The 14,780-nt window shown below is 43.2% G+C and overlaps 1 protein-coding gene across 3 annotated transcripts in view; it reads right to left on the bottom strand.

The window, feature by feature from the left end:
- Positions 1–14,780, bottom strand: part of Ly75 (lymphocyte antigen 75) — a 127,844-nt gene that overhangs the window by 3,419 nt on the left and 109,645 nt on the right. For all 3 annotated transcript variants that reach the window (XM_085834884.1, XM_021149961.3, XM_021149953.3), the window contains 2 exons: positions 2,373–2,489; positions 1,518–1,688 (listed from right to left, as the gene is read on the bottom strand). In XM_085834884.1, coding sequence (XP_085691010.1) covers positions 1,518–1,688; positions 2,373–2,489 — 288 coding nt within the window. The remainder of the gene's footprint in view (positions 1–1,517; positions 1,689–2,372; positions 2,490–14,780) is intronic.

Below are 14,780 nucleotides of genomic sequence, written 5' to 3'. Positions count from 1 at the left end.
AGAAGATGTGGGACTGTGAGAGGTAGCTTGGTCCCCAGTTGAGCTAAGGCTTGAAGCCCCAGAAACCCTGAAGGGATCGTAGGTGTTTTGCCTGATTCCCGGGCACCAGACCCTTGTCACTAGCCACAGACCCCTATAGATTTGTGGCCATCAGTCGCGGAAGGGGCAATGCCCCAAGCCCCTCCACATGTAGAGTGACCTGTGGTCACTTAGGCTCAAGACAGATCTCCATTTTAATGAGGTACCTAAAGGCCCGGAGGGCTTAGCCAATAAGCTTTTCTTCTCAGACATTCCTTCCCTGGAGTAAGCATGGTCAACTCCTGCGTCCAGCCTCCCTGAGCAGCTGTGCCCTGTGATGAAGCAGACTCGAGACCCATAACCCTACAGGAACGCCTGGAACTGGCTATGTGTGTGCTGAGGTCCTCTGCAAGTGCAATAAGTTCTTAAAATCTCTGAGCCATCTCTCCAGTCTCTGTGCCTGGTATTCTTAAGTTAGTATTGTTCTGTATAATGGTGCTCTCAAACACAGTAAATGAAAAGAACCAATTTGCATGTGTGTGTATGAGGGTGATTGTGGGAGTGTTTGGCTACCGCAGTGTAGAGGTCAGAAGATAATGGTTTTTAGATGTTTACATATGGGTGTTGTGCCTGTAGGCACGTCTCTGCACGTGCCCTTGGAGGCCAGAAGCGAGCATAAGATTCCCTAGGCTTGGAGTTACAGTTGTGAACTGCTATATGGTTGCTGGGAATTAAACTAGGGTCCTCTGGAGGAGCAGCAGTGATCTTAAGCAGGGAGCCATCACTGCAGCCCCAGCTCACAACACCCAAACACACACATAGAATAAAACAAAACAGAAATAAATGTTTAGAGTTGGGATGCATCTTCCATGAACCTACTCTGAGTTGGGGAGCGGTTGAGTAACGTTTTAAGTACTTACATTGGCTTACTGAGAAAATAGTTACTCAGAATGTTAGAAGAAATTACATTCAAGGTTTCACAGATAACATGAAAATTGTAGAACTTGTTAATTTTTGTTAAAATAAATATTAATAAATCAGGTAAAATTTTAATTTTAATTATTCCATTTTAATATAGAGCACATCATGAAGTATGATGCAATCTTAATGCCATTTTGTTTACCTAAACAAACACACTAGTTTTGTAGAGAATCTATTCCCTGAAAGTAAAATAATGGAAGTATCTTAACATTATGCCTTATTATTCTTTACTACGTCTCGGTCAGATCACAGGCAAAGAGAACATGGAAATTCTTTTGAAAAACAGAAGAAATGTATGGGCCCTTAGGAACTCCTCAGACTAGGCATATAGAATTAAATGATGTCTGCTTTCCATGATTTGGCTCCACTTTTGAAATGGAGGAGAAGTGCTTGACTTTCAAGAGATTAGCCCACAACCGTGCAGCGTCCTGAGAGACACAGCATACCTAAGAAATGTATTCAGCGCCAACCTTGTGCTCCCCACCCCTCCTAGGTTGGAGAAAAGATGGCCGACTTACTTGCTGCTTTGCAAAGTGTTCCCTCCACAGAAGAGATTTCACAGTCCCCCTTTCTCCATTCACCTGTCTTGGTGTACAGAAAACCACAGGTGTCAACTAGGTCCTCACCATCTTGATCTGCCCACTTGTCGAATGTCATATTTGAATGATCATACCACTTGAAAGTTGCATCTGTCAATTAAGGAGCATGATGACAGTTTTCAAAGGTGTTAAGACCCAAAGGAAGATAGTTTCATTAAAGGTAGGAACTCAGTAACATATTTAATGGTCTAATTTTTGGTTGTAGGATTAGAAGTTGTAGAAGGAACACTATATCATTATTTATATATAATCATCCAAGGGTATTGATTTTAAGAGGTTTCTGGAAAAGTTAGCATTTTTTTGTGTGTGTGTGAAGAAAAACATTTTGGTGAAATACTTAAAATAATTAAATATTAATAACCTTAGTCATTTCATGATATTTAAAACTGTGACTAACATCTATGTCTGTGTGTACATGCACACTTTGTATATTACACATTATATACTACATATAAATTATATAGATATTATAGAATACATATATGCTTTGTAGTTTTGTATAGCCAGGTGGTGGTGGTGCGCACCTTTAATCTCAGATCTTTGGAGGCAGAGGCAGGCAGATCTCTGAGTTCGAGGCCAGCCAAACCGTAGCTAGATTACAGTTGTGCAATAAGAGTTGTATGGCTGGGCGTCACGGTAACATGAGCTGCATTAAAGCCGCAGCGCGTTAGGGAGGCTGAGAACCACTGGGTTAGAGAATTAAAGAATCAAAGATCTTATGCCTTACTAACATTACAGAAACCAATCAAGCCTCGCAGGGCAAACACCACGTACCATCAGTGTCATAGAACATGCCTAGCAGGAGATCATCTGGGCCTTTCCATCGCTTTTGTAAGGTGTCCAGTATAAACGCGTTTTCCTCTTCATTGTGTATGCTTACCATGTCTGCCCCTGGAATAATAGAAAAGCAACTTCAAGAACCAAGTGGAATCATAAAGTATGTAAAAACTGTGAACTGCGTTTTCCCTTTGCATGCTCTTAAATAGGCAGGAACCTGGGTGGTTAACGACAGAAGGACAAAAGTCTGTGGTCCAAAAGAAAAGCACACCCCGGGCCAGCAGAGACTATTCAGCAGGTTAAAGGCACCTGGTGCCGAGCCTGGTTGAGTTCTGTCGCCAGGACCCACATGATGGAAGGAGAGAACTGACTCTTACAAGTTGTCCTCTGACCTACATACAGGTGGCTCATGTAGACCTGTACTCATGTTATCATACATATACAGGAATGGTTTCTTAAAACATACCTGTGGTGGCTTGATTAAGAATGGCCTCCATGGGTCATATGTTTGAATGCTTAGTCATCAGTGAGTGGCACTATTTGAGAAGGATTAGGGGCTATGGCTTTGTTGGAGGAAGTCTGTCACTGGAGGTGGCCTTTGAAGCTTCAAAAGCCCAAGTTAGGCCCAGTGGCTCTTCTCTTCCTGTGGCCTTACAGATCTAGGTTAGAACTCTCAGCTAGCTAGCTCTCCAGCACCATATCTGCCTGTGTGCTACCATGCTCACCACTATGATGATAATGGACTAAACCTCTGACCTGTAATTACATGTTTTCCTTTATAAGAGTTCCCATTGTCATGGTGTCCCTTCACAGCAAAAGAAAAAACCAAGCTTGGCAGGCCTTTAATCCCACCATTTGGGAGGCAGAGGCAGAGGCAAGCAGATTTCTGAGTTCGAGGCCAGCCTGGTCTACCGAGTGAGTTCCAGGACAGCCAGGGCTACACAGAGAAACCCTGTCTCAAAAAAGAAAAAACAAAAAACAAAAACAAAAAAACCCAAACACCCCCCACAAATACTGACTAAAACAATATTATCAAAGAGGAAAACCAGAAACTGAGCAGACTCTTATAAGATAGAAGCAAACACTTTAAAAGAAATATGAGAGTATTAAGCCAGGTGGTGGTGGTGGTGGTGGCGCATGCCTTTAATCCCAGCACTCCAGAGGCAGAGGCAGGCGGATTTCTGAGCTCGAGGCCAGCCTGGTCTACAGAGTGAGTTCCAGGACAGCCAGGGCTACATAGAGAAACCCTGTCTCGTAAAAACCAAAAAAAAAAGTCAGATGTGGTAACATCTGTAATCCCTGCATGCTACATAGAAATGGGAGGCACACACAGGAGAATTGCTTGGCACACTGTGGGCCCGCTAGCCTGTCGTGTGAAGGGCAGCAGCAGAAGTAAGAGAGCTCTGCCTCAGTGAAGCGTAAGTCAAGAACGGACTCCCAAAGGTTGTCCTCTGAACACAGACTTGCACATGGTGCATGTGCTTCTACAGACATGCATCCGCACAAAAGTAAGAGCTCTGTGAAAGATGGAAATTAAACTTTCAGATGTGCAGACTAGCCAATTTAGCGTGTGATGTAGAAAACTAGGAATTGATAACATGGGCAATCAGTAAATTTGGACTATTTTTTGTGGAAAAATTTGGTGATACATATCACAAGACCTAAAGCACATATTCTCTGAGCAATCCTTCATAACATATTCTGTGTTAATCATTGGCTGCCATTCCAACTAGGCACTATGATCAATCACACGTTGCACAGGGCACATAATTGCTTTTCTCAGGCAAAATCACTACAGCTTATTCAGGGCATTGAAAGATTGGGACCACAGTTAACAAAACGTTAACAATTATCTCAGAGTGGTCCAATTTAGGTCTTCTTCTTCTTTTCTTCTTCTTCTTCTTCTTCTTCTTCTTCTTCTTCTTCTTCTTCTTCTTCTTCTTCTTCTTCTTCTTCTTCTTCTTCTTCTTCTTCTTTTCTTCTTCTTCTTCTTCTTCTTCTTCTTCTTCTTCTTTTCTTCTTCTTCTTCTTCTTCTTCTTCTTCTTCTTCTTTTCTTCTTCTTCTTCTTCTTCTTTTCTTCTTCTTCTTCTTCTTCTTCTTCTTCTTTTCTTCTTTTCTTCTTCTTCTTCTTCTTCTTTTCTTCTTCTTCTTCTTCTTCTTCTTCTTCTTCTTCTTCTTCCTTCTTCTTCTTCTTCTTCTTCTTCTTCTTCTTCTTCTTCTTCTTCTTCTTCTTCTTCTTCTTCTTCTTCTCCTTCTCTCTCTCTCAAACTATTTTCATATATTTTTCCTAAATATTTGATAACAATTATTATGTGATTATGAAAGGGATGTTAAAAATGAATCACACCTTTAAAGCCAGAATGCAGCAAGGCTTTCTAAGTCCACCTTCTTAATCTCTTAGGCTTTTCATGCTTTTTATGTCCATAGCAATGGTGGTTAGACTGAGAACCCCTCCTCATATATTTGAATTCTTGGTTCCCAGCCAGTGGAACTGTTTGAGAAGGATTAATAGGTGTGGCCTTGTTAGAAGAGATGTGTCACTTGACAGGCTTTGAGGTTTCAAAAGCTCATGCCACTCCGTTAGCTCTCTGCCTGTTGCCTGTGGATTAAGATGTAAGCTCCCAGTTACTGTACCAGTGCTATGCCTGCTTGCCTGCTTCCCCCATAATGGTTTTAGACTCTAACCCTCTGGAACCATGAGCCCCAAATAAAATGCTTTCTTCTATAAATTGACTTGTCCAGGGTGTTTTGTCACAGAAATCAAAAAGCCACTAAGAAGGTACCACTCCCTGCTTGCCATAAGCTTGTCATATCATAAAGCAAAATACACTTCGTCCAACTTTAAAAGTGTCCAAAGTCTTTCAGAGTCTCAGCGTGGTTTCAAAGTCCAACGTCTCCTCTGAAGCTCAAGGAAATCTCTTAATTGCATGCTCTGCAAAATCAAAAGGCAAATTGCATACTTCCAACATACAATGGCACAGAATATACATCATTCCAAAAGGAAGTAATGGGGCATAGTAAGGAAATAGTGGACCAAAGTAAGACCAAAACCGAGCAGGGCAAACTCCAAATCCTATAGTTCCTTGTCTGTTTCCAAAGGGCTGAGAGGCTCTGCCCTTCCAGCCTTGCTGATTGCAATACACCTCTCTCTTGGGCTGGCTCTACTCCTGAATGCAGCTCTCCTTGGCAGACTTCCCACAGCTCTGGTGCCTTCTATATCCCAGTCTCCGAGGCAATCCAGGCTTCATTTTCACAGCTTTGAGCAATGACCTCTAAGGGCTTCCATGCAGGGACTCCCCTGCAACTCACTTGGCCTCAGCAGCTCTCCTTAGTTGTGGACTGGAGGAAAATTACAAACTTGTGTATCTTTCATGACTCAAGACAGAAGAACCATTCAGCAAATGCTGCCAAGTTGGCTACCTTCTTGGGATGGGGCCTGGTCCTCTCCTTGAACTACATTCACATAAGCTTTGACTGTTGCTCTTTAGGATAAGAAAAATCCCTCAGGCCTTTGCCTTCCAAGTTGTGGGTTAGCCGAATCCACTCTCACCCTGAGAGAACTACTCTCTCTATTCTGGTTCACATCAGGCCTCTCCTTATCTCTTTCAGCACAATCCTTGCCTCCAATCTTGAATTTCCTAGTGGTGTTTTTCTCTTCAAACGGAATCAAGGCAACTTATAAAAGAAAGCATTTAATTTGGAGCTCATGGTTCCAGAGGGTTAGAGTCCGTGGCCATCAGTGGGAGGAAGTATGGCAGCAGGTAGGCAGGCATGGTGCTTGAGTAGTAGTTGAGCGCTTACATCTTGATTTTATATTTCTTTTTGCCCTGCTTGCTCCCTCTCATTGTAGACTTGCCTAAGAGTGGTTACTAATAACTCTGTGACCAAGTCAGTGTTAGATTGCCTTGAAATCTCTTCTGCTCATGAAATTGGCCTAAAACTTTCCAATTTAGCCTCTGGCATATTCTTAGGACAAGAGTAAAAGAAGCCACATTCTTTGCCAAAATATCACAAGATATCTAGCTCAGTTGCTAATATTGCTCGTCTCTGAAATCCCTGGAGGCCTACCTCCATAGTCCACATCGCTCGTAGCATGACTGTCTTCCAGGACCTACTAGGATGACCCCTTAAGTCCCTCTTAGCATCCGACTGCTTTCATAGTCCAAAGTTCCAAAGCCTATATTCTTCCAAAATAACCCACATGGTCAGGGCTGTCCCAGGATAGCCCACTCTCTAGTACCAACTAATGTCTTTGTTACTTTTCTATTGTTGACAAAACACCATGACCAGGGCAACTTAGAAAAGTCAATGTTTAATTTGGAGTTCATGGTTCCAGAGGGTTAGAGTCTATGACCATCAATGCAGGGAGTGTCAGCAGACAGGCACGGTGCTGAGGAAGTAGCTATAAGCTTTCCTCTTGATCCACAAGCAAGAGACAGAGAAAGCTGACTGAGAAGGGCTTTTGAAACCCCAAAGTCCATCCCCAGTGACAACAAGGCCACACCTAATACTTTCTAACTGGAAGGCAGACATTCAAATATATACGAACCTATCGTGGCCATTCTTATCATAACACCACAATATCCCACCTATTGCCTATTGAAAAACATGTATTATATTTTCAGCTATTGTTACAAGTTTATAATATATATTTCTTATTTTATATGTATGTTATATAACATTTAAAAAGTTTTTTTTCTTGATTGATAAAGGGATGCAAAATATGAAATCCACAGTTTTGATAACTGAAAATTGCCAACTGTTTTTGTAGTACTTTATTATGTTGAGTATGGTACCTTTCTTTTGGCTCTTAGTTAGTAATTGTGGATTCTTTTTTTTTTTAATTGTGGATTCTAATTGGGATTTTACATACATAGCTTGCATTTTAATTCTTTGGTTCTTTACTATTTCTATTAACCCATAGCAATATTTTAAATAAATGTTATAGCAGCAGCCTACAAAAAGTTATGGTTTTTAAATTTTATTTTTATTTTATGTACATCAGTGTTTTGCCTGCATGCATTTTTGAATGAGGGTGTCAGATCCTCTGGAGTTACAGATGATTGTGAGCTCCCATGTTGGGGCTGGGAATTTAACCCAGGTCCTCTGGAAGAGTCGCCAGCGCTCTTAAGCACTGAGCCATCTCTCCAGCCCTCTGTTTTATTTTGTTTTTAATCAGGGCCAGCTGATACCACTTTCTGTCTAGTAAATGCCATATGTACTTTTAACTACGACTCTAACACCTACTGGTAAAGTGTAAACAAATTGCTACTCTAGAAAAATCCTCGGGAGAAATAGTTAACCTATAGAGGTGTCTTACTTAGGGTCTCTATTGCTGAAAGGAAACATGACCAAAAAGCGAGCTGGGGAAGGAAATTGCTTATGAAGCTTACACTTCCATGTCACTGCTCCTCACGGAAGGAAGTCAGGACAGGAACCTGGAGGCAGGAGCTGAGGCTGAGGCCATGGAAGGATGCTGCTTACTGGCTTGTTCGTCATGGCTTGTTCAGACTGCTTTCTTATAGACCCAGGTCCACCAGCCCAAGGTGGCACCACCCACAATGGGCTCAGCCCTCCCACACTGGTCACTAATTAAGACAGTGCCTTATAGTTGGATCTTATGGAGACATTTTTTCAGCTGAGGCTCCCTCCTCTCTCATGACTCTAGACTGTGTCAAGTTGACAAAAAACAAAGACAAAAAAAAAAAAAATACAGTCAGTACAAGAGGCATTGTTAATCCCACAGATGGGTGGAGATAGACCAACCCAAATCATCATGGCCAAGTTAATTAAAGGGAGCAAATTAACTAAAACAAGCTTTTTATTTGTGTACATGGGCTGCCTACCCTTAAGGTGGGGTTTGAGAGGTCAGCATTGACTGTGGCAAATTAATAGCTCAGAGGTAGGGGTTTTCCAAATTTGGGGGGGGGTGGTGGGCAACGTAGGTGGGATTACAGGAACAGGACATCTTAACAAGCTAGTCGCTCCTGCCACAAAGATAAGGTTGCAAGGTGGGCAAAACCAGGTAGTCATCGCAACAGGTCGTCATGGAAGATTTGGAAACAAAGGTAGGGTTGCAAGATGGTTACAGTCAACTCTTTGAGACAGAGACATGATTTCCATTCCTTGAACTGACATTACAGTAAGTTACAGGGGGTAGGGGCATCGCTTAGTCCTTAAGAAACAGAGGGTTAATCTTAAACACGAATGGACCTAGTTTCTCATTACTACAAGATGGTTTTTAAGCCTAAAATGGAGGCAGGCAGGTTCTTCAGTATCCAGAAATGAGTTTTCCCCTTCCTTTTCTTTGATCTTTCTGCAGCCAATGGAACTTTAATATTTTAAGCACTGTAATCTAATTAAATACTATAGAGACTTAAATGATTGTATGTGGCCAATAAGACACACTTTTCTTAAAATGACAGTTGAATCCTCAGGCAAAATATTTTTTCTTAGCCATAGCTTTTTTTTCTCACAAAATGTAAATCGAAAATGAGTGTATGGAGCAGACTTCAGCTCAGTTTGAAGTGTTTACCTTCATTTTTTTAATTTTTATTTTTAATTTTATTTGTGTGTGTGTGTGTGTGTGTGTGTGTGTGTGTGTGTGTGAGAGAGAGAGAGAGAGAGAGAGAGAGAGAGAGAGATCGCATACGTGGAGGTGGGGACAACTTGGGAACTAGTTCTCTCCTTCCACTGTGAGCACCATGAGTGCCAGGGACAGACCTCTGGTTGTCAGGCCCACTTGGCAAGCAAGTGCATTTTCCTATTGACCCATCCCATCAGCCCTTACCATTTCTAGTCAGTTATTTTACTAAATGAATAATACTAGTAAAAATACGGTCAGCTAGCACAAAACCTTGAGAGAACAGTAAATGCAGCTCCCTGCAACCCTCCTCAGTGACAGGGTTAAGATAGGACTTTTGTGTGATTGTATTTTTTTCCCCAAATTAAATATTCTAGTTTTCTTTATGCTCTCTGTTCATACATAGCAGAGAACACAGAAACCATAGTGACCCAGAAGTCTAAACAAAACACTACGTAGACCAAAGTAAGAAATACTAATATTGCTAACTTTCTAATTCACCTATTAAATGGGAATTTGTAGAGTGAAAGTCAGTGAGATTACTAGAGAAATGGTAGGATTATTAAAAATGTATGAGGAGCTTGTAAAAAAAATTCAGGTCAGTAAGACTTTATGTTTTGGGTGGGGTACGTGCTGGGGATTAAACCTGAGACTTTGCTCGGAGGAGGCTGGCCCGCTACCATTGAGCTATATCCCCAGTCTTAACTCAGAAAAAGACACCATTTAAACACGAGACCAATTTAACAATTCCCAAGTAGGGTCCTTGCTTCAACAAGAAGCCCAACAGGAGCTCACAGTCTTCTAAACAAGTAACAAGAATCAGGCTGCAAAACGGCTCAGTGTTTTAAAACCAATTTTACCTAATTTGCTAAAATACATTTGAGTCATACAGGAGGCCAGTCAGCCACTTTTGCTTGCGTACGGTAAACAGCTGCTCATCTGATAAATACATAGGTTGTATTTTTAATAAAAGGGTAAACAAGGTTTGACAATGCGCTAAGATAGGGTCATGTCTTTTTACGGTTTACAACCTCCAATACAGTTTACGTTAGTGGGATCTATGCTTATGTCTAATCTAACTACTGTACATTGTTGAGAAAGAGGAAGGTATCCGGCATGGCTGTGCACCCCTATAATCCCAGCACTTGGGAGGTGCAGGCAGGAGGGTCATGGTTAGAGCGGAGCTGGAGACCACCCTGGGCTGTCCAGACCGTGTGATGACCTTGCTTTGAAACGGATGTCGAGACTGCAAACGGCTTTTTGAGGACAGCTCATTTAACAAATCTCTTAAGGCTAGCGACATTGCTGTTCTGCTCAATTCCCAAGAAATAAACTGGGTATAATGGAAACTGTGTCTCCCCCCCTACTCCTTGCCCCTGCTAAAAGCCAACATGTCAACACCATTTAATAGCTACCAACTTCTCCAGGGGGAATAAATGTATTTATGTACAATGTGGCCATGCCATCTTGGTACACACACTTTTTAGAAATGATTTATTTTAATTTCATGTGCATTGGTGTTTTGGCTTCATGTATGTCTGTGTGAGGGTGTTGGATCCCCTGGAACTGGAGTTACAGACAGTTGTGAGCTGCCATGTGGGTGCTGGGAATCGAACCTGGGTCCTCTGGAAGAGCAGCCAGTGCTCTTAACCACTGAGCCATTTCTCCAGCCCACTTTTAATCTCAGGTCTCAAGAGTCTGAAGCAGGAGGATCAAGCACTCCAGACCAGCCTATGTACACAACAAGAGCCTGTCAAAACCACACCAAACTATGTGCTAGCTCAATAAAACTATACTTCCGTTTATTCCTTTCTATAATGAATATGATTTTAATTAAATAAAGGTAGAAAACATTATAGTCTTTCAAAATGTTTTACTTGTGATTTTTCGGAAATTGTGCTTCTTATTTAATTTTTTATGAGAGGGTCTATTATATTGGCTTATATGAAATTCTATAACGCCCATTTGCAAACTGGAGAGCTAAGGGGAGCTACTAGTGGCTAAGTACAAGATGCCTTAGAACAGGGAAAGCTGCCTTAGGGACAGTGCCTACATCTGGGGCTGAAAGCCAAGTATACTCCTAACAATAGCGTGAGACCCAGAGTCAGAGGCTGAAGAGGCTGCAATCAGGTCCAAGGGATGCAGCAACCACATCTGCTTTTGAAAGAAGAATGAGAGGGGAAGGACATTTGTCCCTCTGTCCTGTCTACTTACTTGCCCCAGCTGACTAGATAACACCTACTCACTCCAGGGCAGGCGCTTGCATACTGTTTGTGGATCCATAGGCTTCCCCCAACCCGCTCCGTGTGGACACTCTCATGAACATCCCCAGAAGTCATTTACCAAATATCCCAGGCGTCCCTCAATCCAGTCAGGTGGATGACTGGAATCAGCCGTCATGGTGGGCTTTTGTTTCTATTTTCACTTTCCCCCCCAGTGACATTGGGAACTGAAGTATGCCCCTAGCCCTTAGTTTTTGAGACAGGTTTTCACCATGACAGCCAAGCTGTTGACAACCCCTGGTCATCCTGCTTCTACTTTCTAATTGCTGGGATTATAGCTGGGCGTCACCACACCCAGACACTTCCTTGTCCCCCACCCTCACCCCCTCCTTTCACTTTGTAACCTTGGTAGCCTGGATCTGCCTGCCTTTGCCTCCAAGTGCAGGGATTAAAGGCAGGGAGGCCTCTCGAAGTAATGGAGTTGGGAGTTTCAAAAAAGTGTGATGAGGTGATCAAGTGGCTCTTAGTTCTACCACAGAAGGAAAAGCCCCTTTAAGGAACTCAAGGCCAGTCCCACCAGCTCATATTTCACCCTGAGGTCTGATGGTTTTAGATTTAACTAAAGGAATGTCAAGACAACAAGAGGGTAACAGAAGCTTGTCTTTTGGGACAGAGCCAGATATATGAGCTGTCTCTACTCCAAGTAAAGGACGGCTAAGCAGTTCACTGGTGGAGCACATACATGTGTGGGGACTTGGGCCTACCAGAGAGAATTCCAGGACACCCAGGGCAGCAGGGGCAGGCTGGGGCAGGGGCACACTCAAGGAGACAGAAATTTTGTTGGGGTCCTCTGACAAATGCTTGTAATCTACACAGGAGACTGAGGCAGGAGTTTAAAGCCAGCCTGGACAATGTGCATAATGAAAATCAGTCTTTTTTTTAAAAAAAAAAAGACATTTTGCTGAAAGTGTGAGATATGTCTGTGGTCCCAGCTACTGAAAGTCACCTACCTACCTACTTAAACAGTGAGAGAGCCTGTGTCAAATATTACTTGTTAAATTTGAACTGTAGAACTGAGATGCTCGAGTGGGTAAAATGTTTGCCTCACAAACATCAGGACTGAAGTCAGATGACCAGAACTCACTGACACTGATGCCACAGCCCATGTATGAACTCACAGTGTCCCTGGGGCTAGACAGGAGGTAGAGACAGAAGCCTCCAGAAGCCCACAGCCAGCCAGCCCAGGCATCTGAAGCAGTGAATAACAAGAGACCCCATCAAGCAAGATGGAAGGCGAGGACCCACTGCAGGCTGTCCTCAGTATTCAGCCACATCACTGACATGAACAGAGCTGCCTTGGGGGGAGGGGGTTTGTGGGGCTTTTTGTCTGTTTGTTATTCTATAAAATCATTTAAACTCCTTATAAAACTGGAATACAAAGAGAACAATTTGCCAAGACATGTAATAAGCATTGACTTTGCGTTTAGGAATCCTATAAAAGGGGTGGGGCTGTTTGTTGTTTGTTTGTTTTACAGTAAGTTGGTATTGTCAGTAAATTGTACGGGACCGTTAAGAACCGCGCTGAGGATTAAGAGAAGCTGATGAGACTATCTCTGCCCCCTTAAAACTCATTCCTGCCGTACACACTTGTTCCACTGTCACTGCTGCCCTGGTGTCTTTGGATTTTCCACCAAGAGATAAGTTATCTATACCCATTTTCCCAACCTTTCTTCCTGCCCCCCCCCCTTTTAAAATGTGTTTCAGTTAGGAATATGCTCTGAGCTACATAGAGAGTTCTGTGTAAATCATAAATGGCTCCCACATTAGGGTACCCAAGGGTGAGTTCCTGACCCCACCCCACCCCACCCCACATCCCAAGCTGGTAGCAGCATTTGACACAGCTAATTACTTCCTCTTCCTTGAATCAATTTTTTTCCCCTTGGCTTCCAGAAAATTTACTAGTCTTCTTAAGGCCGAGACCTCAGATGTCCCGCGGCTGTTACATGGAATTGAGGAAGCAAGACACTAAGGCCAGCCTAGAACAAAGGGGAGGGTAAATAGACTGTAAGGTGTAAGTGGGTGCTCTGGGAGCTTTCATGCAGTTATCTTTAAAGACTTTAAGCAACCCCCCCCCCCGTTTTCCTGTAGGAGGGGGAGGAAGAGGGAGGGAGCCACAAATGCAAGCCCAGCCCTGGGTCTGAATCTTGGCTTCTGTTGGTTGTTATTAATCTGTGTGATCTGGAACAAACACCTGAATTTGATTTTGATAAGGGAGACAAAATGAACAGCTCAATAGGTCTGTTACAATTATGACATCAATAAGTTTGTTATGATAGGTGAAGTCATGCAAACTATGAAGTGCTGAAGCACTTGGCACACAGTGGGAATGAATTTTCCAGGAAATGCATGTAGTCCACTCTCACTGACTGAACTTTGACCTCGCCTCGTAACCAAGTTAAAGATATGCTTTGGGGTCATTTGGATTCACGTACTCAGGCCGTTTACATACGGAGTACTTGGCCTGTTTCAATGTAACTTTCATTTACGAACACAGCGGAGAAGGCTCAAGAGTTAGAGCACTTGCTGCTCTGGACAAGCCCTGGGGCTTGATTCCCAGCACCTACAATCATAGGTAACTCCAGTTCCTGGAGACCCAACATCCGATGCTGACCTCAGCACACACCAGGCACACCTGTGGTGCACATGCATACATGCAGGCAAAAAGAGAGCGGGGCAGTGGTGGCGCACGCCTTTAATCCCAGCACTGGAGAGTGGGCAGAGGCAGAGGCAGAGGCAGAGGCAGAGGCAGAGGCAGAGGCAGAGGCAGAGGCAGAGGCAGAGGCAGAGGCAGAGGCAGAGGCAGAGGCAGAGGCAGAGGCAGAGGCAGAGGCAGAGGCAGAGGCAGAGGCAGAGGCAGAGGCAGAGGCAGAGGCAGAGGCAGAGGCAGAGAGGCAGAGGCAGAGGCAGAGGCAGAGGCAGAGGCAGGCAGATGGAGGGCAGCCTGGTCTACAGAGTGAATTCTAGGATAGTCAGGGTTACACAGAGAAACTCTGTCCCCAAAACCAACCAACCAAACCCAAATCAAACAAATAAACAAAAAAAACCCCACATAAAATAAATATTTTAAGAAAGTGTAATCAGTCTTGTTATGCCTTGGACTCTCCATGTCCTCAAGGTTTTACGAGCTAAGTTGAATGGATAGCTCTGATTTTAAACATTCTTCCCTATGTTTCCCTTCCATGTCACTGATGAGAGAGAGAGAGAGACACAGAGAGAGAGAGAGAAAGAGAAACAGAGAGAGAGACACACAGAGAGAGAGACAGAGAGAGAGAGAGAGAGATTGCACAATTAGTTCTAATATCATTGGTGAAAAAAGCTACAGTTGAAAGCAGTTCATCTCCCACAGTAGATGTTTCGAGCATCACATGGAGGCAGGTTAATAACACCAGTTTAAGGGTGTATGCGTGACTCTGGGTCAGTGACTCTGGGTCAGTAGACTTTAGAAAAAGCACTGTGTAAAACCCAGGTAAAAGATTCTTTAGGAAATGTTCCTCATTCCTTCCCCTTCCTCGCTTGACATTCTGTGCAAGAAATGTTGA

The sequence above is a fragment of the Mus caroli genome, unplaced genomic scaffold (genome assembly GCF_978045245.1).
Source record: "Mus caroli unplaced genomic scaffold, Mus_caroli_1 scaffold_2, whole genome shotgun sequence".
In the NCBI taxonomy this organism is placed as follows: domain Eukaryota; kingdom Metazoa; phylum Chordata; class Mammalia; order Rodentia; family Muridae; genus Mus; species Mus caroli.
This window is presented reverse-complemented; position numbering and strand designations above follow the sequence as displayed.